Here is a 23,722-nt window from a genome sequence, read left to right as displayed (position 1 = left end):
AAAAACCAATTCCATGAAATAACATCACTCACAGGAAAAATCACACACTTGAGTAGGCCACCTGAAAACCAAGAGGCTATGCTGATGGGTCAGCATTTCAGGAACTGGACCCGCTGACGCCCCTCAGGAACATGGCAGGAGATGCACAATGCTGTCACAAGTGCTTGCAAAGCCTGCCCGACAGGCCAAACAGACTAACACAATCCACCCACCAACTCAGGGCCCACACTGCCATCCACTCACCCTCGTGCCTCTTTCAAGTTTCCAGCTTAGTCCGTGCCCATGACAAGGCCTACAAGAAAGAGAGAGAAGGTCACGCCCGTGATGGACACGCAAACACACTACAGCTCCTTGCAGAGGTCTCAAGCACAGAGACCAGAGCCAGAAAAAAACACACCCTCAGGTCCACAAAGGCCAAAAGGCCATGAATGTGACCTGCTACAACACTTGGATTTACGCAAGTCGATGGGGCCGGATGGTATCCACACGAGGGTATTGAGCGAACTGGCAGAGGAGCTGGCCAAGCCACTTTCCATTTTTTTATCGGCTGTCCTGGCTATCAGGGGAGGTCCCAGTCAACTGGCAGCTAGCAAATGTGACGCCCATCTACAAGAATGGCCGGAGGGTAGACCTGGGGAACTATAGGCCTGTTAGCTTGACCTCAAGTGCCAGGGAAGCTCATGGAGCAGATTATCTTGAATGCCATCACACGACACTTGCAGGGCAACAAGGCGATCAGGCCCAGTCAGCATGGGTTTATGAAAGGTAAGTCCTGCTTGATGAACCTGATCTCCTTCTATGACCAAGTGACACACTTGGTGGATGAGGGGAAGGCTGTGGATGTGGTCTACCTTGACTTCAGTAAGGCTTTTGACACCGTTTCCCACAGCATTCTCCTCAAGAAACTGGCCGCTCGTGGCTTGGACTGGCGTACGCTTTGCTGGGTTAAAAAGTGGCTGGATGGCCGGGCCCAACTCGTAGTGGTGAATGGAGCCAAATCCAGTTGGAGGCCGGTTACTAGTGGAGTCCCCCAGGGCTCAGTGCTGGGGCCAGTCCTCTTTAATATCTTTATCGACGACCTGGATGAGGGGATCGAGTGCACCCTCAGTAAGTTTGCAGATGACACCAAGCTAGGTGCGTGTGTCGATCTGCTCGAGGGAAGGCAGGCTCTGCAGGAGGATCTGGATAGGCTGGACCGATGGGCTGAGGTCAACTGTATGAAGTTCAACAAGGCCAAGTGCCAGGTCCTGCACCTGGGGCCTAACAACCCCAAGCAGCGCTACAGGCTGGGAGACAAATGGTTGGAAAGCTGCCTGGCCAAGAAGGACCTGGGAGTACTGGTTGATAGTCGGCTGAATATGAGCCAGCAGTGTGCTCGGGTGGCCAAGAAGGCCAACAGCATCCTGGCCTGTATAAGAAGCAGTGTGGCCAGCAGGTCTAGGGAAGTGATTGTCCCCCTGTACTCGGCTCTGGTGAGGCCGCACCTCGAGTACTGTGTTCAGTTTTGGGCCCCTTGCTACAAGAAGGACACGGAGGTACTTGAGAGAGTCCAGAGAAGGGCAATGAAGCTGGTGAGGGGTCTGGAGAACAAGTCTTACGAGGAGCGGCTGAGGGAGCTGGGGTTGTTTAGCCTAGAGAAGAGGAGGCACAGGGGTGACCTTATTGTTCTCTATAGGTACCTTAAAGGAGGCTGTAGAGAGGTGGGGGTTGGTCTATTCTCCCACTTGCCTGGTGACAGGACGAGGGGGAATGGGCTAAAGTTACACCAGGGGAGGTTGAGGTTGGATGTTAGGAAGAACTTCTTTACTGAAAGGGTTGTTAGGCATTGGAATGGACTGCCCAGGGAGGTGGTTGAGTCGCCATCCCTGGAGATCTTTAAAAGACATTTAGATGTAGCCCTTAGTGATATGGTTTAGTGGAGGTCTTGTTAGTGTTAGGACAGAGGTTGGACTAGATGATCTTGGAGGTCTCTTCCAACCTAGACGATTCTGTGATTCAAAGAGATGTGCATTTCCAAGTAGAGACCGGTACGCATCAGTCCATAGACTCCAACCCACTCAAAGAACCCTGCAACTGACAGAAGAGAAAACAAAGCACTTACCCCTAAGAGCAGCCCAGGCAGAAGGAGCTCCCTCATGCCTTGCCTGGGGCTCATATACCATTTGGCCCCGCCCAGCACCCAAACCCAAGCACCTGGGGAAGGGGAGGGGCAAAAAACAACAAAGTAGACAGAGCAGGACAAGCAGCAGCTGCGGTTTTCTTTTTTTATTTTTCATCTCATTTTCAGCTCAACACCATGCAGAGTGCAGACAAGAGAACTGGGGTGTTTCTAGAAGCAACAATCCCCAGGCTTTTGCTTCAGCTTTGAATATTGAGAGGACAATATGACCAAGCAAGTAACTGATCTTTTTCAGCTGGCATTGGCTTAAACCTTTCTTTTGGCATAGGAAGAAAAGTCTGAACCTGATCTCCTTCTATGACCACGTGACGCGCTTGGTGGATGAGAGGAAGGCTGTAGATGTGATCTACCTTGACTTCAGTAAGGCTTTTGACACCGTTTCCCACAGCATTCTCCTCAAGAAACTGGCCGCTCGTGGCTTGGACTGGCATACGCTTTGTTGGGTTAAAAAGTGGCTGGATGGCCGGGCCCAACTCGTAGTGGTGAATGGAGCCAAATCCAGTTGGAGGCCGGTTACTAGTGGAGTCCCCCAGGGCTCAGTGCTGGGGCCAGTCCTCTTTAATATCTTTATCGAGTTTGTTTTTTTCATCTGGATTTTAGCTCAACACCATGCAGAGTGCAGAAAAGAGAACTGGGGTGTTTCTAGAAGCAGCAATGCCCATGCTTTTGCTTCAGCTTTGCATGTTGAAAGCTTCTCTCCTCTACAACCCCTTTCTCACGAACCAGGCAGCATTCAAGTGACCTGCTTTGCTCCTATTCTGAAGACTATCACAGTCCACCTTGCCTGTGGCACCTGAGAAACAGAAGAGAAAGCAACCACAGCACCAAAAGCCACAGCACCCTTAGGTCAGTTACTCTCATCCCCTCCTTTACCTCAGCAGCTTACCTACCCCACAGAGCAGATGCTTCCATCTGTTCTCTTTAGCCACTTACAGCACCTCGAAAAGGCAAACTGGAATTTTACTCTATTTGATGTCGTAAAATAACTGCAGTGACAACCGCACCCCAAAAGCAACTGCTACATCTCTTCATCGTCCACCAGAGTCACTCCAGAGGCAGCTCGGGCCATGACATCCTGTATCGCACACTGCGTTTCCGCCTGAACAAAGAAAAACACAGAAGATAAGCATTCAGCTGCCACCATTAGCACCCATCCCTCAACAACAGAAGTGACTCCATAGTTCATTTTATCATTTTATCATTTTAAAACAGCAGTCCACTTGCCTCTGTACCTGGAAATTAGATCCAAGCTCAAAAGGAGTAGACAGCATCACCCATGCCACCTGTCAACACAAAAGGACAAAATGACCACTGTGCTTGCAAGCAACCACCTGCCACACCGCTCCTCTGGCCCAAACAGCCTCACCTCAGACCCTCAGAGGGAAACACTTGAACGTCTTCCCCTGGGGTAGTTTTACTGGGGTTGGCAACCGAGCTCCACCACAATCACTCTCTCACTCCCCATCCTCAAAGAATAACAGGGAAAAAATATGATGAAAAGGGCTCAAGGGTTGAGATAAGGACGAGGAGAGGAGGTCACACAGTAAATATCGTGACGGGCAAAACACGCTCAGCATAGGAAGATAGTAAGATTTATTGCTTATTACTACACAACCTACAGAAGCGAGAAACGAAGGAAAGCAACCAAAAGCACCTTCCCCCCACAACCACCCTCTTCCACCTTCTCCCCCCCAGCGGTGCAGGTGACCGGTGTTTATGGTCAGCCTATAGCGCTTCTTCGCCGCCACTCCTTCTCAGACGCCCTCATCCCCTGTGCTGTGGGGTTCCTCCCACAGGATACAGTCCTTGGTGAACTGATCTGGTGTGGGCTGCCCACAGGCAGCAGCTTTTCAAGAACTGCTCCAGATGTAGGTCCATACCACGGGGTCCATCCCTCAGGAGCAAACTGCTCCAACCTGGGTCCCCCACGGGCAGCAGCTCCTGCCAGCTCACCTGCTCCTGCGTGGTCTCCTCTCCACGGTCTACAGGTCCGGCCTGGAATCTGCTCCGGCAGGGGTCTTCCACAGGCCACAGCCTCCATCAGTGCAGGTCCACCTGCTCCACCGTGGTCTCCTCCACCGGCTGCAGCGTGGAACCCTGCTCCACCATGGTACTCCATGGGCTGCAGGGGGACAGCCTGCTTCACCATGGTCCTCGCCACAGGCCGCCGGGGACTTCTGCTCCGGCACCTGGAGTACCTCTCCCCCTCCTTATTCACTGACCTTGGCGCCTGCAAGGCTGTTCCTCACTCCTCTTGCTCTCCCAGCTGCTGTGTGGCACAGCGTGTGGTTTGTTTTTTTTCCTTTCTTAAATATGCTCTCACAGACACGCAAACAACATCACTTATTGGCTCCGCTCGGCACTGGGGCCCTTACCTAACGTGGGGCAGCTTCTAGACTCTTCCCACAGGAGGCACCCCTAGAGCCCACTGCTACCAAAACCTTGCCACATAAACCCACTACATCCCTTCACTTCGGTTAAGGGACGACCAGGCTGACAACACGCTCACCTTCCCTCACTGCTCCATGACACGGGGATTTCCCTGTCCAAGACCGCACTAGGCACCTGCAGAGACAACAGAAAAAGCACACCCTGAGGCACCCCACAGCCACAGTGTACCTGCTGCAATACCTCCCTCGCACCAGCTCCTTTACCTCAGCTGCTCGTTAGCTCCATCTGAGACAAATGTGTCCAAGCAGCGCTGCACGAAAATGCGCCCGGGCGGCACCGCGATCACAGACTTATCTTTCACGAATGGAAAAGGTGAGCCTGCTCACTCTTGTGGGAATAGAAATGTTTTTGCAGTGTTACATAATTTAGAAGGAAGGAATGTGGTATTGAGATATGCTTACAGTGATAAGAAACCTCAGCAGGTGACCTCATAAAATGCAGACAACCAGACTCCTTAGAGCAATCAGGTAAAAATCACAATGTTAAGTCAAGCCAGATAAGGGGAGGAAACATTACCATCTCAAAAACAGGCCAGAAACTGAAGGCCAGGCATTGCCTGTGAAGCATCAAATAGATTGTGAACCTGGATTACCCACTCCAGTGGGGAAACAGGGGAGGGTCCTGTCATCAAAAAGTATATAAACTGTGTTTTGGAACTAGTAGGTGCGCTCTCCTGCTTGTGGGGCGCCCGCCATTGCAATCGAGAATAAATTACTAAGACAAAAAGAACCGATTAAGGAAACAGCAGTATTTTGGCCAAAATACGGGCCTGATAAAAATTCAGGCTTGAAATTTATGTGTAAACGATAAGATTCCTTTTTTTTGGAGGAGGAGCCAAGTTATGCTCCCTATAATCCTAATATTGCACCGGTGGCAGCAGCAGCCGCTCCAGGAAAGGAGACAGGGACTGCAATTAACACTGTCCCTAGAGAAGAGCGTACTCTAGGCTCTGGCAAGAATTAAAACAAGGTAGAATAGGTACTGAGAATTTTGCCTTCCGGATACTAACAGTACTAACACTAACTGTGTATCCTCTTAAGTGAACTTCCCCCCCTCCTTACCAGCAGAGAGATTAGGAGTTTCCTAGGACCTAACTTATACTCGGGGGGGGGGGGGGGGGGGGGGGGGGGGGGGTGGAAATTATGTATATAAATATGTTGTTTACAGGGAAAGAAATGGGAATGATCAGGAGGAGAGCTGCTATACAAAAATGGGAAAAACTCATCCTCCAGGACCAGGGGTAATACCGGCAAGGCAGAAATAACCACTTGCTGATCCTGGCTGGAATAATCTTAGTGTGCAACACAGGAATCATATGAGAGACTTGGGGTCAGAATGAGAAAGTACTTGGGGATGAATCCTGAGGACCCGGTATCCCAAGGGCTCTTGAAAGTTCATTTTGTGATTGAAGCCTGGCAAGATACACAGAAAATGCTCCAGAAGGTGGGGGGGATGTAGTGAACAGTCACTGGGGGGCCCTCCTGTGGGAGGCCCTGAACGTGTGTGTCAAGAGGGGAGATGAGAAGGAAAAGCACAGAGTGAAACTAATGGTATTGACAGTGTAGCAAGTAGTCAGGCAGAGGGTTGGAGAAAGAGGAAGGAAATCTTCAGGGGGAGTCAGGGCCAGGATGGAAAAGAGAGGAAGAGAGATGAAGGAATGGCAGGCAAGGAAAGCTACCCGTGTTGCGGCCTGAATCTTAGCAGAGACAGGCTTTGATGGGATGTTTTAAGTGTGGGCAGGCTGGCCACTTCAGGTAGGAATATCCGGAGTGGAAGAAGGAGGAGAGAAGGAAAATCGGATGAGGGAGAAAGGTATGGAATTAAGTTGGCTAATGACTGAGACTTTGGTGAAAGTACAGGCTGGAGAAAGATAAGAAGTGTTAAAAAGGGTTATTGAAGGTGTTAAAGGTGGGGTATGTAATGTTTGACAGAGCTGGTTTTTTTGAATGAGTTGGGAAAGTTGAATGAGCAGGGAAAGAGGATGTAGGCATTATCTAAGTAACAGTCTAGAAGTTTTGGTATATTTGCTGTGGTGTTTGGTCAGGTTCCCAAGTATCGAGAAGGGGGGGGGATGGGGGGGGCAGCCTGCTCCACCAGGGGCGTCTCCACAGGCCACAGGGGGCTTCGGCTCCGGCACCTGGAGCGCCTCCACCCCCTCCTTCTGTGCTGACTTTGGTGTCTGCGGGGAGGTTTCTCACTCCTCGCTCTCCCAGCTGCTGTTGAGCAGCAGGTTTTTGTTTGCTCGTTTGTTTTCGTGGATGTGCTCTCACAGAGGCACGGACTGTGTTGCTCATGGCTTGGCTCTGGGCAGCGGTGAGCCCCTCTGGGGCCGGATGAAATTGTCCCTTATCTGCTACGGGGAGGTTTCTGGATTCTCCACGTGGGGGGCTGCCACTGCAGCCCCCCCCCAAACCTTGCCATCAAACCCAATACACTGGGGCAGCTAGGTCATTACCGGCCTGTAAAGTATCAGGGATTAAATTAACTAATGAAACCCTAAAAAGTGATGGGGGTAGATGGGGGCTGGCATAACAGTGCCACCTTTGGGGGATACCAAGCTGAGACTAGGGGATAAAATGATCTCTAGGCAATTATTGTATGTACCCAAGGCAGGGACTAACTTGTTGGGAAGGGATTTGATGATGAAATTGGGCATTCAAATAGTAAATTGTTAGACTGGAATAACAGTGGTATTAATGGAGTGCTCTCGGGCCCTGAGAGCAAAGATATATTCACCTCTGACTGGAAAGACTCTGAAGTGGGGGCGGAAGCAACAATACATATGGACAGTTTTACCTCAGGGGTTTACAGGGCCACCGATTAATTTGGGCAAAGTTCTAGAACAGATTTTGGAGCAATTCCAACCTCCCAAGGAGGAATTTCTGTTACAAAATGTGGATGATCGTTTATTGTCAGGACAGGAGAAAACAGTTGTGAAGGAAGCTACTAACAAGCTATTCAACTTTCTGGGAAAGCAGGGCTTGGGAGTATTGAAAAATAAATTACAATATGTAGAAAGAGAAGTCAGGTATTTAAGGCACCTAATGTCTGAGGGAAAACGGAGAATAAATCGAGAGAGGATTCAGGGAATTGTTGAAAACTAAGAAAGAACTAAAAAGTTTTAAGAGAGATTTCTTTAAGGAATCAGGAGCCATGAAGTCTGAGGGAAAATGGATACTCCCTGATGGGAGAGAAATGCTGAATAAAGCACCAATGAGGCAAATATGACCGCACTAGGCACCTGCAGAGACAACAGAAAAAGCACACCCTGAGGCACCTCACAGCCACAGCGTACCTGCTGCAATACCTCCCTCGCACCAGCTCCTTTACCTCAGCTGCAGGTTAGCTCGATCTGAGACAAATGTTCCCCGGGCGGCGCCGCACGAAAAGCGACCCGGGCGGCGCTGCGATCACAGACTTATCTTTCACGAATGGAAAAGGTGAGCCTGCTCACTCTCTAGGTAATACTGCGCTTATGCAGTCAAGGAACCGTACCCCCACCATTTCCCAAACACAAGGTAGCCAGCAACCCCTCCTAAACATACCTCTAGGACGTCAATTCCAAGCACTTAACATCTAGAAGGCTGCAAGGTCTAAAGACTCCACAGCCAGCCAAACCACAGGCAAAAGCTCCAGAAATACAACAAACCGCCCCCAACCCTGGAAAAGACTACACCTTACCTGCCTCCTGCTGCTCTTTTCAGATACATGCTTGCACAGGGAGCTTCCATGAGCCAGTTCTCCTAAACCCTGCTCCATCACTTTACCACCACAGCTGGAACTTGGATAATATTTGACATACAGGCCAAGACTCACACGAAGCCCCAATCAAGCTGTCAAAATCCTAAGGGACCTAGAGCACACAAGCTAACATTACCACCCTATCCGTAAACACGCTCTAACAATTACTCACCTGAAGAAGAGCTGCATGCAATAAAGGCACCTGCTCCTACTCTATAGATTGCTTTCCTCCAACAGATCCTTCGAGCCCTTACCTCAAAGAGATGTGCATTTCCAAGTAGAGACCGGTACGCATCAGTCCATAGACTCCAACCCACCCAAAGAACCCTGCAACTGACAGAAGGAAAAACAAAGCACTTACCCCTAAGAGCAGCCCAGGCAGAAGGAGCTCCCTCATGCCTTGCCTGGGGCTCATATACCATTTGGCCCCGCCCAGCACCCAAACCCAAGCACCTGGGAAAGGGGAGGGGCAAAAAACAACAAAGTAGACAGAGCAGGACAAGCAGCAGCTGTGGTTTTCTTTTTTATTTTTCCATCTGGTTTTCAGCTCAACACCTTGCAGAGTGCAGACAAGAGAACTGGGGTGTTTCTAGAAGCAACAATCCCCAGGCTTTTGCTTCAGCTTTGAATATTTAGAGGACAATATGACAAAGCAAGTAACTGACTATGCAAGTAACTTGCATAGGAAGAAAAATCTAGGAGCACCACAGATGACACGCCAAAAAAGAAAAACCAATTCCATGAAATAACATCACTCACAGGAAAAATCACACACTTGACTAGGCTATCTGAAAACAACAGAACAACAGAAGTGACTCCATAGTTCATTTTATCATTTTATCATTTTAAAACAGCAGTCCACTTGCCTCTGTACCTGGAAATCAGATCCAAGCTCAAAAGGAGTAGGCAGCATCACCCATGCCACCCGGCAACACAAGAGGACAAAATGACCACTGTGCTTGCAAGCAACCACCTGCCACACCGCTCCTCTGGCCCAAACAGCCTCACCTCAGACCCTCAGAGGGAAACACCTGAACGTCTTTCCCTTCGCTTCCGATAAGGGATGACCTCGCTCACAACACTCACCTTCCCTCACTGCTCAGTGACATGGGGATTTCCCTGTCCAAGACTGCACTAGGCACCTGCAAAGACAAGAGAAAAGCACACCCTGAGGTGAAGGGAATGACGACACGGACTCCAAGATAGTCGAGAAATGGAGACCTTTAATTGCCCCGATGCCAGATCTTACATAGTTCTTCTGGGCCCCTACACGCGCTGCACATGGCTGGCAAACACAGTTACAGGCTTCTGATTGGTGTATTCCTTTTGATCACGCATAGCCCGCTATAGGCCCATCCGAGCCTAACAACTCCTTCTTACTGGTTCCCACTGTCTCTTATTCTAGCCTGGTTACCACTCTATGCCCCTGAGTAACCTTCTTCTTAACCCTTCGTGCATCACCATATCAATCAGCTCCAGTTTGTCACCGAACGCGTCACCCATAATTCCCCCTTTCTTTGTTTCTACAAGCCAAATTGTGTGCCACAAACAATTAATCATTTTTTGCAATCGTTGCAGCAGGCATGGTGTAACTATTATAATTGCAACAAACGCGATAAACAAAATAATCATTATCTTTTCCTTTCTCAAGTACTTAAATTTGTTGCAACAGGACTACAGCATCAAGCAAGGAAAGGACAGCTGAACCACATTAAGGGTTTCTTTTTTAAGCTCCAAAGCAGTTAATCAAGGAACTGACTAGCTCTATGCATAGTTAGGTTTTAAAGTGTGCTAAAAGAACTTGAACTCTTTCATTAAGACTGTGCTTGAACAACGCACAGATTAACCCCCCAGAAAGCCAAATATTCCAACTCTATACATAAGAGGTTTTTTTTTAAAAAAAGTTCTACACACTCTCAAAGAGATTTTGAAATTGATTTAAATACTTTACCTTGCAGCTCTGCTATGGCACAAGACAGCACGTGAAATTTAAGGCTAATTTTTGGGTGCATACATGTAAAAGCTGGCCTTAAAACAAGAGCTGTTGTATTTACTTAATTCTGAGTCTGTAGTGTGAATTCACATTAAAGTAGAGCTGCCACAGCAATCAACAGAATCACAGACTTCCTTCACCTGAATGAGCCCATCTTCTGTGAATCCAGTCATACCAGTTTTAAACAACCTATCTAAAGCAGTATATCTTAGACTTTGACTTTCTCTGCAACTGTTTCAGAACAAATTAATATCCGCAAAAACTAGAGAAGAACCATCAACTGGTCATATCACGCAAATCTGATGCACAAACCCACTACCTTTAAAACCTTCTCCCCCTCAACAATTTCTTCAGTGTAAATCAGAGCTGTTACTTGAAAACAGAGCTCTCTAGTCCCATCTGCACACATCTCTCTATTTTAATGGGAAGAAAGATAGCAAATCAAATTCTGCTCATTTACTAGTTTAACAGACCTAATATTTTAATACCTCCTGGTACATTTTTCATTTGCTGAACTTTTGCATAATGTTTTAAAGAGGGGCTCAATGCACCCTGAATGCAGGACTTGTAGAGGCCACTGTGATTTACGCTTACTTGCTCAGTAAAGTTTATTGCTATAAGACAGTTATTTACGTGGGACTTACCTGAAACACAAATTTATGATATCAACAAAAAAAGTACACCACAGACTAACACTGCTTTTTAGATACTCTTCAATTTTAAAATTTTCAAACACGTTAACTTGTCTTATTTTGTTTAGGGCTGAGGCTGTTCAGCAAGGTCACATAATTTGAGACTGCTGAAATACTTCAGCAATCCTTTGGTCCCAGTAGCTGTAAAACAGCCAAGTAAAAAGAAACTTCCCTACTAAAAAAAGTGTGTGCGGGGAAAGGGGGGAGAGAATTGTCACCAGAAAAGTGTCTTTTAAACACTATCTGCTACACACCACAAGTCTTTGTTATAAAATACACCTTTTCATACAAAAGACATCTTGCAAAACCATTTGATTGCCCCACGATGCTGAACGTTTGTGTGAGCTTCTCTTCTTTTCTAAATATTTTTCAGCCCAGGCACTTTCAGCCTGAGTGGCTTTGTCTCACATACATGGAACAGCTTGGCCACGATTATCACGAGGCCACTGTCCAGCAAGATAGGGAGCAGCAAGTGTGTCCAACAAGGAAGTCCGGCGAATAATACTGGAAGGGCTTGATGAAGGTGGTCTTAACTTGTCAGCTCTGCAGCCCGGTGAGCCATGGCTCTTCCTCTCCAGTGAGCTCCTGCCTTGCTCCGGGGACTGCCACTGGTGCTGGACCCTGCCCGCCGCCGTGGTGCTGCCCTCTGGCAGCAGGGAGGAGCAAGGTGAGGGCCCGCAGCCCAGCAGCGTTTGTATCCCCCACTTGATGCTGCCTCCCACACTTTCTCCCCCCTTGTTCCCAAGTCTTTACAAGAAACACAGCTGAGACCATCGAGGGGACCCCTTGCTTTTGCAAAAACTTCGATAGTAGCTTTATCTTAAACGGGTCATATTTTACACCCCTTTTTATTAATAATTGCGTTAATAATTTTACTATTGCCTCTTCTGCTGAGATATTGGCTCCCATCGTGAATGCCCAGCCACTCACCTGTCCTTCAGGCCATGTCCCAGGGTTGAAGCTGCAGTCCAGCTGCAAGCTTGATTCATTCGGCTGGGTTCCCTCCGGATGCCCATACAGCATCTCTCTACCCCTTATCACGACGGGGTTACCATTTGAAGGGAATGACGACACGGACTCCAAGATAGTTGAGAAATGGAGACCCTTTATTGTCCCGATGCCAGATCTTACATAGTTCTTCTGGGCCCCTACACGCGCTGCACATGGCTGGCAAACATAGTTACAGGCTTCTGATTGGTGCATTCCTTTTGATCACGCATAGCCCGCTATAGGCCCATCCGAGCCTAACAACTCCTTCTTACTGGTTCCCACTGTCTCTTATTCTAGCCTGGTTACCACTCTATGCCCCTGAGTAACCTTCTTCTTAACCCTTCGTGCATCACCATATCAATCAGCTCCAGTTTGTCACCGAACGCGTCACCCATACTGAGGCACCTCACAGCCACAGCGTACCTGCGGCAATACCTCTCTCTTCCCAGCTCCTTTACTTCAGCTGCTCACCAGCTCTAACTGAGATTCTTCACTCACGGCGCCACAGCAAACTCTGCCTGGGCCGCACAACACACACTACACAAGCTACATTGTTTAAGACACACCACAGCTGGAACATTCCTGCCCAACAATGTCGCATCCCACTTCAGGAAGGATGCCGCACGCTCCTAGAAACCAAACCTACCAATCCTGAACAGCTCCCCTGCCAGACAACTCCCCACCTCCTCTTGCCAACCACACTCAGCACACAATTTGCCCTTCAAAAAAAAAGTAAGAACATACACACAAAAACAACTGAGCTCCACAAATGCCAAAAAGCCATGCACACACAACAGCCCCAGCAGGGGTAATCACAGACTTACCCTTTACAGATGAAAAGGTAACTCTGGTATGACCCTGCTCAGTCTCTTGGTAATACTGCGCCTGTGGTCAAGCCTCTTGCAGTGTGTAAACAAGCTCTTTTTAGTCCTCTGGAGAGTTACACAAGAGGTTTGATACATCTCGAGATTAAAATAACCCCAAAACAGAAGCGTAGACCACCGTCCCAAAAACGAGCGAGCTGGCAACCTCTGCTAAATAGCCCTCTATTAAGTGAATTCCAAGCACTTGCAATCTAGAAATCCAGAGACTCTGACCCACCTAAAGAACCCTGCAACTGACAGAAGGAAAAACAAAGCACTTACCCCTAAGAGCAGCCCAGGCAGAAGGAGCTCCCTCGTGCCTTGCCTGGGGCCCATATACCATTTGGCCCCGCCCAGCACCCAAACCCAAGCACCTGGGAAAGGGGAGGGGCAAGAAACAACAAAGTAGACAGAGCAGGACAAGCAGCAGCTGTGGTTTTTTTTTTTCTTTCATCTGGATTTTAGCTCAACACCATGCAGAGTGCAGACAAGAGAACTGGGGTGTTTCTAGAAGCAGCAATGCCCATGCTTTTGCTTCAACTTTGAATATTGAAAGCTTCTCTCCTCTACAACCCCTTTCTCACGAACCAGGCAGCATTCAAGTGACCTGCTTTGCTCCTATTCTGAAGACTATCACAGTCCACCTTGCCTGTGGCACCTGAGAAACAGAAGAGAAAGCAACCACAGCAGCAATAGCCACAGCACCCTTAGGTCAGTTACTCTCATCCCCTCCTTTACCTCAGCAGCTTACCTACCCCACAGAGCAGATGCTTCCATCTGTTCTCTTTAGCCACTTACAGCACCTCGAAAAGGCAAACTGGAATTTTACTCTATTTGATGTCGTAAAATAACTGCAGTGACAACCGCACCCCAAAAGCAACTGCTACATCTCTTCATCGCCCACCAGAGTCACTCCAGAGGCAGCTCGGGCCATGACATCCTGTATCGCACACTGCGTTTCCGCCTGAACAAAGAAAAACACAGAAGATAAACATTCAGCTGCCACCATTAGCACCCATCCCTCAACAACAGAAGTGACTCCATAGTTCATTTTATCATTTCAAAACAGCAGTCCACTTGCCTCTGTACCTGGAAATTAGATCCAAGCTCAAAAGGAGTAGACAGCATCACCCATGCCACCTGTCAACACAAAAGGACAAAATGACCACTGTGCTTGCAAGCAACCACTTGCCACACCGCTCCTCTGGCCCAAACAGCCTCACCTCAGACCCTCAGAGGGAAACACCTGAACATCTTCCCTTGTGGTGGTTTTACTGGGGTGGGCGACCGAGCTCCACCACAACAGAGCACTCCCTTCCCTTCCCTTCCCTTCCCTTCCCTTCCCTTCCCCCAAAGAGCTGCTCAGGTGGAGCTCTCATATGAGCTCTCATATAGGACACCTGCTGCTCATATACCATTAGGCCCCACCCGGCACCCTGTCCCAATCACCTGGGAAGGAGGAGGGGCAAAGCACAGGAAGGGATAAAGAGAGCAGGAGGACCAGTAGCTGCATTTTTTATTTGGCTTAGCTCAATGATGTGTGGAGTGTTACTAGAAGTAACAATTCCTGTGCTTTTGCTTCAGTTCTGATTATTGAAATGACAATATGAGCAAGTAGGTAACTAAAACTTTTTTTGACTGTAATTAGCTGAAACCTTTCTTTACATAGGTAGAAATAATCTAGGAGTGTAACAGATTACAAACCACAAAAAAGCAATTCAATGTAGTAAAATAACTCACAGGCAAAGTAACATACCTTAGTAGACTATCTAAAAAACAAAAGGCTATGCAGATGGGTCCAAAAAAGCCAACCCAATCAAGATCTGAGAAGGGTACAGACATTCTCAAAAGGAGCAGGGGAAAAAATAGTGGCACAGTACAACCTGGAAAAGACACTAAGCAGATTTAAAAGATCTGTAGGACCTCAGGAGGGACCTGAGAAGAGCACATAGGTCCTTGGAAAGTGGGGGGTGGGGGTTAGGCAGGGACTAGGAATACTAAGTAGAGGAGAAAATGAGTGTTGTGAGCCTGAAGTGTGTACAAGCATCGTAAAGAGGGCGCCTGAGAGGATGGGGAAACAAAGGGAAAGCTGCTTACCTCTGAGAAGTCGTCCTTGAGCTTCGTGCCACAGACATTTGTCTTGCGGGCTTGGCGCACAAGTTTAGGGGTCCCCATACATTGAAGGCTTCTTACCTCTGAGAAGTCCTACATGGCTCCGCCTGCATTACTGATTTTTTTCGCCAGCAGGTGGTGGCAGAGGGCGCTACCGCCCTCATCCTGAGAACGGCAGACACAGCTTCCCAAACCGTTTTCTCAATAACGGAAGCAGTGCGAACCGCGTGGAAAACCACAAATGAAAACGGCAGAAAAACACATCCCACGTCGTCTCGGGGAGGAAATAACTGCCCTGAGCAACGTGCCCTTCCCAGCTAGGAAGCTGAACAGCAATGTGAAAAACTACGTTTCCCAGCATGCCATGGAAACCAACATGGCCGACAGGACGCTCAAAACCCAAAGACCACGACTCCCGGCATGCTGCGGGGCACGAAGCTTGGCAATTGCTAAAGCGCATGAGCATCTCCTCCGCCTGCAGTACCCCCTTTCGCCAGCAGGTGGGAGCAGAGAGCGACGCGTCGCTGCAGCGCCTCTTCGCCTACAGCACCGCTCGCTGTTCGGCCACCAGGTGGCACCAGGCGCCGCCACGCCAGCCTGCTCCGTGCATGGGCAGAAGCAGAACGGCAGGCACAGCTTCCCAGGCCGTCTGCTCGTTAAGGGAAGTGGCGGGAGCCACGTGGAACACCACACGAAAACGGCAAGAAAAGGCACCCCTCTCCACTGGCGCGGAGGAAATAACTGCCCATCCTAAATGGCCCTGTGCCGAGCGGCAACATGAAACTACAGTTCCCAGCGTGCTCTGGAAACCAACATGGCCAACCGGATGCCCGGAGCCCAAAGACCACAACTCCCGGCATGCTCTGGGGCAAGATGCTCCCAGCCACCGCCCCAGAGCCAAATCTGTGCTTTCTGACCTGCCGCCTACCCCCCGCGGCTTTCCCTACCCCAGCCGCTGATCCGGCAGGACCCAGCCTCCCCAACACCCTTCCCTCCCCCTCACCAGGGACCCCAGTCCCTCCCTCACCTGCTCCTCCACAGCAGCCGCAACCCAGGTCACGCTCGCCAATCACTCCCTCCGAGCAGACCAGCCCCACCACACCTGGCCCAGGGAGCAAAGACAGCACAGGCCTCCCCCCACCATTGCTGTCCTTACTCCCCCCCCCCCCAGCCTGCAGCCTCTCCAGCAGGGTGGCCCCCACACCCAGATCGCTTGTCTGTATCCATCAGCTCCCCCATGGACAATGAACACGGGGCCAACCCCCCAGCCCCTGTCCCCTCCACACCCAGGAACCTGCAACCAGCAACACGGCCACTTACAGAGGCCACAAACACAGAGGGCCTTGCGCACACCGAGACCGATACGCTGCACATTTGCTACCCTGAGCCAACGACCTGTCGTGTTTTTGAAAAAATGCTGTACTCTAGTGAACTTTTGCTCATTATATCATCATTATAATATCAAAACACGCCTTCATCCCAAAAGCTCCTTGCCTCCAAGGTGCGACCACCCCTCACTGAGCATGCACTCTGAATTTCTCCTTTGAACAAAAGCAAGATAACTTTTTACCAATCATAACCAAGATATGCCTGACTAGAGTCACTCAAGGACAGAAAATAATCATAGAATCATAGAATATCCCGAGTTGGAAGGGACCCACATGGATCATCGAGTCCAACTCCTGGCACCACACAGGTCAACCCAAAAATTCAGACCATGTGATTAAGCGCACAGTCCAAACGCTTCTTAAACTCCGACAGGCTTGGTGCAGTGACTGCTTCCCTAGGGAGACTGTTCCAGTGCGCGACAACCCTCTCAGTGAAAAACCTCTTCCTGATGTCTACCCTGAACCTCTCCTGCCGCAGCTTGACACCATTCCTGCGGGTCCTATCACTGGTCACTAAAGAGAATAGATCAGCGGACAATGTAAATTGGTTTAAGTGAAAGGGGATGTTAGGGAAGATAACATCATGAAGGATACCTTTCTGACTTCAGGGATCAGTCGATGGGCTGAGCCTCTCTTCCCCTTGCATTGGGATGTCATGGGGTAAGATTTGAACACTTGGTTGTACCAGGTGTCTCCATGGAAACTTAGAAAACTCTAGAGCCTTTGTGCCTTTTAACACGTTAATAGCCAGGACAAGTACCTGTGTATTTCATGCGTGCTCGCTTGCTTTTGCGGACAGTGAATTTATCTCCGGCAATCCAAAGAACCTGTGTCCCTGGCTGCTGTAATAAACTGCCCTTCATTGCATTGTTCCTAGCCGTGATAGTTCTCATTGAATGCGACTAGATCAAGGATGTGCTACGTTATTGGTGAATCCGTGACCGTATTAGTTCAGTAACCTGAATCCGACCAGACCCGTAACAGTTAAGTCAGCTACGCCCCTTAACACGACGGTATTTCATAGGGAAAAACATAAAGCCTAAGATTTCTCATCCCTGAGGCCTTGGGAGGCAGGCAGAGAAGGAACCCGAGACTCTTAGTGTCTCCTGAGAATCGCAGCTTACAGTTACTCCATGTCTTCTGGTCTCACAGGATGAGGCAGAGGTATAATTAATTCCTTCTCCATCTCGCTGGAAAGAGCTTTTCTCCTCTCTGTGACAAAGGAAAAAAAATGTTATGATCTTGGGAGTCATTATACAAAGCCACACTCGGTGAATTCACTATTACAGTTAAGATCATTTTTAATCAAAAACACCTCGGCAGCAATGTTACCCCTGCAAACATAGCGCTGCAAAAAAAAAAAAAAAATCAACTCAAGATAAAGGAAAGGGCGAGCTAAAAGGACAAATAACGTGACCAAAGGCATCTGCGACAACCATCTGTGGATGGTTGTCCACAGCCCTCGGATTTCATGGTCGTCTTTCCTGACAAACGAATCCTGGAAGACCAGAAAAGATACACAACATGTCCACAAAAACTTTTGGGGAGACTACTGAAAAGAAAAAAAAAAAAAAATAGAAACAGCAAGTGGCTAGTATGTCAGCTTTGTAAACAGAGTAACATTAACATACTAGAAATTTCCACGTTATGTGTAGCCCCAAGGTGGTGCTGGGTACATCCACTGATATTAACGGGATGGCACAATATAAGAGATAGTTAATAGACCAGGTACACCTGAGGTGCACAGATTGCATATTCCAGGCAACAAAAAAGGCACAGCACCCAGTTTGGATCAGCCTGCAAGAGTCTGCTGATAGATGAATATATGCAACAAGCAGAGAAGTCTTTTACTCCACAGAATCAGTTTCATTATATATATATATATATACATATACATATGTATGTATATATATATATTTATATAGATATACACAAACATTTTGAGCTTTATAACCACTTCAGTAACCATCATTAGCTACACCTACACTTAAAGCCAGGACTACACTTAAGTGATTAAGTAAACATGGAGCCTTATCTGTGAAATGCTGAAAATGCCCCATAACCACCGGGCATCTTATGCACAGCGTACATAATTTTTGCACAAACGTGCATTTTAATACACAAAGAGGGGGGCGAGGCAGACAAAGGTTTTAGAGATGCGTCAAGACCAGAACAACCACTGGGCAATCGCTCAGATGTGCAAAGCTCAGCTAAAACCCACACAATTCCACTGAAGGAAGGAGGCTACCTACTTGTCTGCTTAAAATAACCTCTACAAAGAACATATTACAAAATCAAAAATGAAACCATCGTCCAGCAAAGCAAACATCTGGAATACAAAGGGCTAAAAATGACAGCTGAGGTTTGATTCTTTAGCAATGTCAAAGGTCTTCAGATCCTACTTGACTTCTCGTGGATGGTGGTGTTGCAGCACAGAAATGAGGAGATCGGGAAGATCACAACAGGCCAAACGCGGTGCTGAGCTCCTAAAGGAGCTGGTGGGATAGCACTGAAGAGAGTGAGACAGGCTGTCAGCCTTCTGCATGAGCTGAAGAAAAGGAGCGCAAGTGTCGGAAGAAGCTGTTTCTTCTCATACTTCATTTAATACACATCATCTTTAAATCCGGGACATCTTCTTAGGGAACAGATAAAGAGGTAGAGTTAGCGGCTCCAAGGACACTTCAGCATCTTAGTTCTTTCTGTAGTCAGCTGCTACCCATAAAACCAAACCAGTTAAAATAGAGAGTTATATTAATAATTCTGGATAATAACAAAAGTATGGGATTAAAAAAAAAAAACATGCTTGCATGGAAAAGAGGTTACATTATCTCATTCATTTCCCAATTCCCCTGCAAACTCTATGCTCAGCTCCTCTTCTCTCACTCACCTATCCAAACACAGGGCAGACGCATCAGTTCTCATCATTCTTGGTAAAAAGACATTTTCACGCTTGCTCTCAAATATCATCTCTTTCCAGCACACTTTCCTGCAAGCTATGCTAATTCCTCCAGGCTTTTTAATATATGCTAGAAACTTCCCTGTTTTATCCTAATGACCATCTCGGTGGGAGTCACCGAGCTGCTATCTTTCATTCTGCTGTCTTCACAAATGCAAGTAAAACAGTACTTCAGCGATGCTCTATGACAAACTAGGCAATATGTGCATTGACCTCTTACATAAGGAAGGAAAGAATTCGTAGACAACATCCAGAACGTATTACTTTGTTAGATATCAGAGTGGTGGGGCAGAATGACAATGCTACACAAGACTGTACCTATGCTCCTGGGACTGTACACAGTTTGCTGGAATACAAAAAAAAAAAAAATAAGGTCACTGTGTGGAACAAGTTCACTCACTCCATTATTATTGTGAATGGCAAGAATATTTTAGTAAGCGTTCTTTTAAACTGATAGAAATTTTCAGATTTATCTCAACTTGGCTTCATGAAAACTGAAACTTGCAGTACAAAGATCATTTATAAAAGCTTTAAGCAGCTGACCTTTTTAGGCATGGATTTGGTCACCTTTCTGGTGGGTAATATTCATCTTTCTCCCCCTTCCTCCCCCCCCCCCAAAAAAAAAAAGCTTAAAGACCACAAACTGGGACTTCTTGGAGGTGTGACTCGATTTTTCACCTTACCTAGTATACACTGTTCCTTCGCTATGCTAAGCTTTCACCATGACTGCATAACAGAGTCTCACTGGTATTGTTTCTGTCTGCGAGTTTCACATGACTTCCCCAAATTGAATGAAACGAGCATTTTCCGTTGTGATGGACATCAAAACCAGCGATGTCTCTTGTCAGCTGTGGAGTCCTGCTGGCAGTATCACCAGCTCTCACACAATCCCATCTACCTTTTGGGGTCCACCCCATCCATCCTCAGCAGTGGGAAGTTCTTCCAGAAGCAAACAGACTGTTATTCGTTCCTCGGTGGAGCTGAGGCTCTGCAAGGCTTTGCTTTTTTTCTTCCCTCACTCCCCCTTTATTTCCAAGCTTAAACTTAACACACAAGCTCCTGGGGCTGCGGCAGCAACCCGCAAATCAAATCCCAGCCCCAGCATCCCACAGTCCCCTACTCTCAGGCCCATCAAGCTACAAATGCACACAATGCCACAGACTGCAGTGGGCAGGTCCTTCAGGGCAGGGATGTCATCATCTTTTCAAGTGATGTTCAGCTCCCTGAAAGGGCTGAAATACCACGCCCATACTCACTTCCCCTACTTGATTCACACAGGTGTAGTCAGGGGAGCAGGGCCATGCCAGCACTCCCTGCTCACAAAGCTGACTGCCTACCTCCAGGTTTGCATCATTTCCCTGGATTACTGCTACTTCTGACACATTCCTGCTACGAAAGCATAGCTCAGTGGCATTAAGCAACCAAACGCATGGATTGTGCTGTCTGCAGTATTTTGTCCCACATGCTCCTGCCCCAGGACAGTTATTTAATCAGCTGGTGAGCCCGTGCCTCAAGCAAGCATCTTGCTGGGTAACCAGCTCCTAGCCTTGAATGGACACATGAGAACTTCCAACTTTGTTTCCTGGTACTGTTTGAAGTAAACAAACAATAGGGAAAATCCCTGGAAGAAAAGTCTTCCTTAAGCTGAAGACCTGCAATATTGCAAAACTGCTATGAAATATAACGAAGGCAGAATGATGGCTGAGTCAGCCCACTCTGACCAAATGTCAGTGACCTCCCAAAGGTCTTTCTGTTTGCAGGAGCCCGTTTTTGAGATACTTTTGTGCTGCTACCCTAGTGCATGCTGTGTGTTTCTCAGGCCACCTAAAATTCCTGAAACGCAACAGTTCTGGTTTTCCCACCTATTTATTATTAGTACCATTCTTTCAAGACAGTCAAAAGAAGTAATTTATGTTTTTATTTGGTAGAGAGTGAAATCACTTTCGCTATTATGCTGTCACCAAAGTCAGCTGGAACTATTACAGAATGATAAATGAGAGATAAAATAATTTTTCTTTCTTGGATAGCGTTTGCTTCAAATACTCATGCCAGGGCCAGTTTAAGGAATCCACAGATTCCAAGGGAGGGAGGCTTGCCAAAACAGATTCTTTCTTTCTGATAATTTCTCAATGGAGCATTTCTCCCTTCGGTATTACTGGGGTAAGGACAATGACTTGGATTTCAGAGAAGCAAGGTTTGCAAGGATAGGTAGTATCTTGAGATGGATGAGATTTCAGGGATACAACCTCGATACCTACCAAAACCTAAATTCCACAATGCTGCTTCTGCAATCTGAGGGACATCTTTTGCCACAGGGATATCAGACCAGCGCTGAGGATCACTTCAGGAGTCAGCAGAAGTGGTAACAAGAGAGCTGCATCCCTCTGTGATAGATACCTGTGCCCAAACAAGCTTTCCTTCCGCTCACAGGGGAAAAGACCTGGCGTCCTACAAAAAGTCTCACGTCTACCACTTTGGATGTTCTCAGTCAGCTTGTCTGTGCTTCAACTTCCCTTTGAAGGAAGTGGAAAAGTACATAAAAACCTCCTTCCAGTAGCTTGGCACTGACCTGCAAGCCAGCAGCAGGGCTCTGTCACACTTCGGTCCGGAGAAGAGAAGGCTCTGGGGAGACCTCATTACTACCATTAAACACATATAATGGACTCACAAAAAAGACAGGCAAGGACTTTTTACCAGCGCCTGTAGTGACAGGGCAAGGCAACAGCTATAAACTGAAAGAGGATAGATTTAGATCGAACAAAAGGAAGAAATTCTTCACGATGAGGGTAGTAAGACACTGGAACGGGCTGCCCAGAGAAGTTGTGGAGGCCCCATTACTGGAGGTGCTCAAAGCTGGGCTGGATTGGGCTTTGAGCAACCTGACCTAGTGAAAGATGCCGCTGATCGAGGCAAGGGGGATGGACTAGATGATCTTTAAGTGTCCCTTCCAACCCAAATCACTCTACGATTCTGTGAAAGGAATTGCCTCCCAAGTCTTTCTTGACCAACCAAAACTAGCATTCTGGAAAGCCCTGCAAGCACTTGTTTCATTACTTCTAGGATAATTCTTAAAACTGAAGCGGGACAAAGTTTTGTCAACAAAGGCCTTTGGGGAGACTACTGAAAGGAAAACCAAGCCAAACCAAAAAACTAGGAACAGCAAGCGGCTAGTACGTCGGTTTTGTTAACAGAGTAACACTAACGTACTAGAAATTTCCATGTTATTTGCCCTCTACCTTGAAAATGTCACCCAATTCTGTCAGTGTTCACCATCAGCTTTTTTTTTTTTTTTTTAATTTTCATGTGGACATCTGAGAAAAACATTTCAAGTCCCCGTCACTGAGGGAGAAGAGGAGAGAAAAAAAAAAAAAGAAAAACAGAGGGGGGGAGAAGCGCAGCCATTCCTTTCCTCAGTAACATGAGCAAAAAGCTCAGGCACTCGGCAACAACGTGCTTTGAAAAATAAAACACAGAAAAAACTGCACGTTATTTAATCTCAGCTGTAGAGTCACATGTATGTGTACCTGCTCATTTATTCATCTGCCAGTATATTTTGCTACAGAACGTAGAAACTACAAGGTTACTACTGCCTTTTGTAACCGATGGGATCTTCGGTAGTGTTGGTAATAGAAGATGAAATATGCAATATTGCTTAATATGTGTTACATTTGCGATGTACCCCGGGAACTGGATCAAACCAACCTTGCAGTTTGGACTGAGGCCAAGGGCTCAGAGAGCATGCGCAAGAAGAAAAAGTTAAAAAGTTCAACTCTGATGAAGACATCTTACTTCATCCCAATGACCACCTGGACAACCACCAGAGAGTAATATGCAAGCGCAGAAGGACTGATATGATAATTAGCATATGAAGCGGGGCTAGGTGGAGCTAGGAAATGAATATGCATAGATGTGTTGTGAAACTTAATGCATATGTAATATTTTAGGAGATAAAAGAGAACTGAGTGAACAAATGGGACGAAGTTAGATTTGGGCAGGCATGCCCCTAGCTTCTGGCGCCTAATAAAGCACCTTCATATAATCACTTTGTGGATTATGTGTCTTCGTGAATGCTAACAGTAGGAACAGCTATCTGGAAGAGCCAACAAAATCCCCGTCACACCTTGATTTCACCCGAAAATCGCTACGACTTACCTGGACAGTCGGGACAGACGAGCTGCTCTTTCTCCTGGGAAACCTGCAACTGCAGCACACCAGCTGCAGCTTTTCTTGGTTTAGCTGGTGCGCCACCTTCGCTCGGCAACAAAACCCACAGGGGTCCTAGCGGCGGGGAGCTGCTTCTGCCCTGGTGAACTGCAGAAAAAGGAGAGAACCGGTTGTCAGAACACAGGGAGAGGAA

General features: G+C 47.6%; 1 protein-coding gene across 7 annotated transcripts in view; it reads right to left on the bottom strand.

The window, feature by feature from the left end:
• Positions 1 to 2,981: 2,981 nt before the first annotated feature.
• Positions 2,982 to 23,722, bottom strand: part of LOC136791240 (uncharacterized) — a 102,918-nt gene continuing 82,177 nt past the window's right edge. For 2 of the 7 annotated variants that reach the window (XR_010832829.1, XR_010832828.1), the window contains 3 exons: positions 23,518 to 23,676; positions 13,999 to 17,621; positions 12,142 to 13,873 (listed from right to left, as the gene is read on the bottom strand). Coding sequence is in view for 1 of the 7 variants with exons in the window: in XM_067000544.1 (XP_066856645.1) it covers positions 3,431 to 3,462; positions 4,133 to 4,301; positions 4,402 to 4,448; positions 4,689 to 4,744; positions 9,458 to 9,480 (327 nt within the window). In the remaining 6 variants the exon portion in view is untranslated. Of the gene's footprint in view, positions 3,279 to 3,403; positions 4,745 to 9,457; positions 13,874 to 13,998; positions 23,677 to 23,722 lie in introns of those variants that run through there. The other 5 variants (XM_067000544.1, XR_010832830.1, XR_010832826.1 and 2 more) reach the window with 5 other exon arrangements.

Source organism: Anser cygnoides, chromosome 7 (genome assembly GCF_040182565.1).
Source record: "Anser cygnoides isolate HZ-2024a breed goose chromosome 7, Taihu_goose_T2T_genome, whole genome shotgun sequence".
Classification (NCBI taxonomy): domain Eukaryota; kingdom Metazoa; phylum Chordata; class Aves; order Anseriformes; family Anatidae; genus Anser; species Anser cygnoides.
Note: the sequence above shows the minus strand (reverse complement) of the source record. Positions and strands in the feature narration are given on the sequence as shown.